Here is a 2,500-nt window from a genome sequence, read left to right as displayed (position 1 = left end):
GAAAGGGAACGCGAGGCAAAGAAAGGAAACGATCTATGGAAAAAGAAATTAAGAGAGAAAGAATGTATCGATGGAGACGAAAGAGAAGAGAAGAAAAATGTGAAGCAAATGAGCGGGAGAGGGAAGAGAGTGGAGGAAGATAAACAGCAAAGAGAATAGAAAAGAACTTGCGGAATCAGTGGATGAGAAGAGATATAAGTGATAACAAAACATATAAGGAGAGACGAAAAAGGATAAAGGATAGACGAAGGGGGGGATAAAGATGGAGAACACGAGAATATATACGAGGAGAAGGGAGTGAGAGAGAAATAAAGATAAATAAGAAATGGAATAGAGAGAATGTAGGGATTCACGATGGAATTTTTGTATTGCTTTGTCCCTCTTCTTGGTGCGCAGATTCATCGGAGTCGACTTGTCTAGTGACAATGATGTCTATGTGACACATTAAGAGGTAGATAGAAAGATAGACATATCCGTATATGCATACATGTTATGTGCGTGTGCATGTGAAAGGGCTGTATCATGACCAACAGTACACGGTATCAGTAAGCTCTGAGTCTATTTTATTGGCTGCTGATTGAAAAAATAGATACCATAGGCTATATGTATATGTTATATCTCAGGCACAAGCCTACTAAGTATCATAAAATATGGGAAAATGATAAAGTCTCAGCAAATGCAGGAATTTATTTAGGCACACTTACGAAACAGATTGACAAAGAGAAGCACACTGCTCTCAGATCCAATCTAAAAAGAAAGAAGACAAAAGACAAGGTCGACGAAGGAACAGTTGAAGCCGCCATCAACAAGTGACCTTTCCAACTCATACGAGGTCAGAAAGGTCAGTCCAGTGCAAAGGTGGCGTTGTCCCGAAGGTGCAGCATGACCTCAACGTGAGGGAAGACACAGAGAGGGTAGATCTTGTGGCATGGGTTGCCCTCCTGTCCGTGCCACACCGCCTTGTCATACTTACCGAAGGAGGAGGTCTCGTCACTCTCCTCACGCCCTCTGAAGGTGATATAATATGGTCGTTTGAGGAAAGAAAACCTAGTAACAGTAATATAAGAAGCATAATAATGAGAAAGGACATTGGATTTTCAGTTAAGGGCACCAAAACAGGTTTCCTATGTTACTGAAATTGTTTTGCGATGGTTATTAGGATAGACTGCTCCAAACAAAAGATGCAGCCAGGTTTTATTTTCATCGGATGGCAATCTATTTAGTTGGCTATGAAGAATTTGAGGATTCATCTCCTTATTTTAAAAGACTTTTTAGCCTCGCTAACCTATGAAATAAACAATTAACTTTAAGTCTGTCAAACCGTTTCTCGCTTATTCGTAGGGCCTTCACTTCGATCTCTATTTCTAAACCTAAATCCTTCTCCTTTACTTACCTGTAAGGCAGCAACAGTACGATCTCGTCCTCGTCGAGATCCCGTGGGTCCTTCTGTGCCAGTTCACACACCAGTCGAAGTCCACACTGATCGCTGTCCTTTGACGCGATCTGAAGGAAGACCAAGGGACGTTGGCTTCTCAGAAAGGACTGATTTCTTCTCAGAAATCTCAAGCAGATCTTATCGCCATTGTATGTGTAAATGAGGCAAATGGTTCCAGAAAATTGTTTTGATTTGTATGTTGATTCTTCAAAAACCTGTTAGATATACAAACACTAAAAAACGGATCACATACCCGCACGCTTACACACTCACTCACAAACACCATCCACTTCCTAAAGCGCCTTACCTTCCAGTACATATCTTCCAAGGTGTCCTCATCCATAACCTCATCCAGACTCCTCCTCTTCCTGCCATACCATCCACCTCCGCACCATCCACATCCTCCTCCACATCCTCCACATCCATGGCGGTGGTGACCTACGAGGTAACCCTGGAGAGGAAATTGGATTATACTTACATGCATCATCTGGGTGTTGGAATTCGGTTAGACTTTCACACACACTTGGAATAAAGCCTTAGTTTTTTTAATGGACTTAGATATTTTATATAATATTATGAAGGCACTTCTGAAGAATGAGATAAAGGCAGCATTAGTACTAATCAAAGTAGTATAACCCAAAATCAGCGTTTGTAATAAAAATAGAAATAGGGACATTGACGGTCGAAGTTGTATGTATGCACTTTGTATATGTTGTACATTACTGTTTGTCAATGTAGATGCTGGCTTCAAGGAGCCATGGACGCCTAACGTAATGTAAGTGCAAGTTCTGGAAACGTACGCGCTATGAGGCATGTGGAGGTTTAGACAAGGGACAAAACTCTTAAAATGATTATTGAAATGCCTAAGTGAATATTAAAATGCGAATGAAAGTATTCCACATCAAAACATATTCTTTGGTAATATATAATCAGACTCGTGAGACGAGACTTCAATGTAGAACTGTGCAGAATATGTCTTTGGTAAAATCGGTAACTTCCTGCTTCGTAACAGAGTCGGACTCACCCCAGCGAAGCCCAGGGCGCCGGCGGCGAAGCGGCCGCAAC

General features: G+C 41.4%; 1 protein-coding gene across 1 annotated transcript in view; it reads right to left on the bottom strand.

Moving 5' to 3' along the window:
* Window positions 1-672: 672 nt before the first annotated feature.
* The window catches only part of LOC122260323 (uncharacterized), a 2,801-nt gene continuing 973 nt past the window's right edge, over window positions 673-2,500 (bottom strand). Inside the window, exons 2-5 of the mRNA XM_086545290.1 lie at window positions 2,460-2,500; window positions 1,743-1,886; window positions 1,394-1,503; window positions 673-1,008 (exon numbers count right to left, since the gene is read on the bottom strand). The exon at window positions 2,460-2,500 is cut by the window's right edge and continues 122 nt beyond it. Coding sequence (XP_086401416.1) covers window positions 843-1,008; window positions 1,394-1,503; window positions 1,743-1,886; window positions 2,460-2,500 — 461 coding nt within the window. The 3' untranslated portion in view covers window positions 673-842. The remainder of the gene's footprint in view (window positions 1,009-1,393; window positions 1,504-1,742; window positions 1,887-2,459) is intronic.

Source organism: Penaeus japonicus, unplaced genomic scaffold (genome assembly GCF_977035675.1).
Source record: "Penaeus japonicus unplaced genomic scaffold, GWHDUDI00000001_assembly GWHDUDI00000016, whole genome shotgun sequence".
Taxonomy (NCBI): Eukaryota; Metazoa; Arthropoda; class Malacostraca; order Decapoda; family Penaeidae; genus Penaeus; species Penaeus japonicus.
This window is presented reverse-complemented; position numbering and strand designations above follow the sequence as displayed.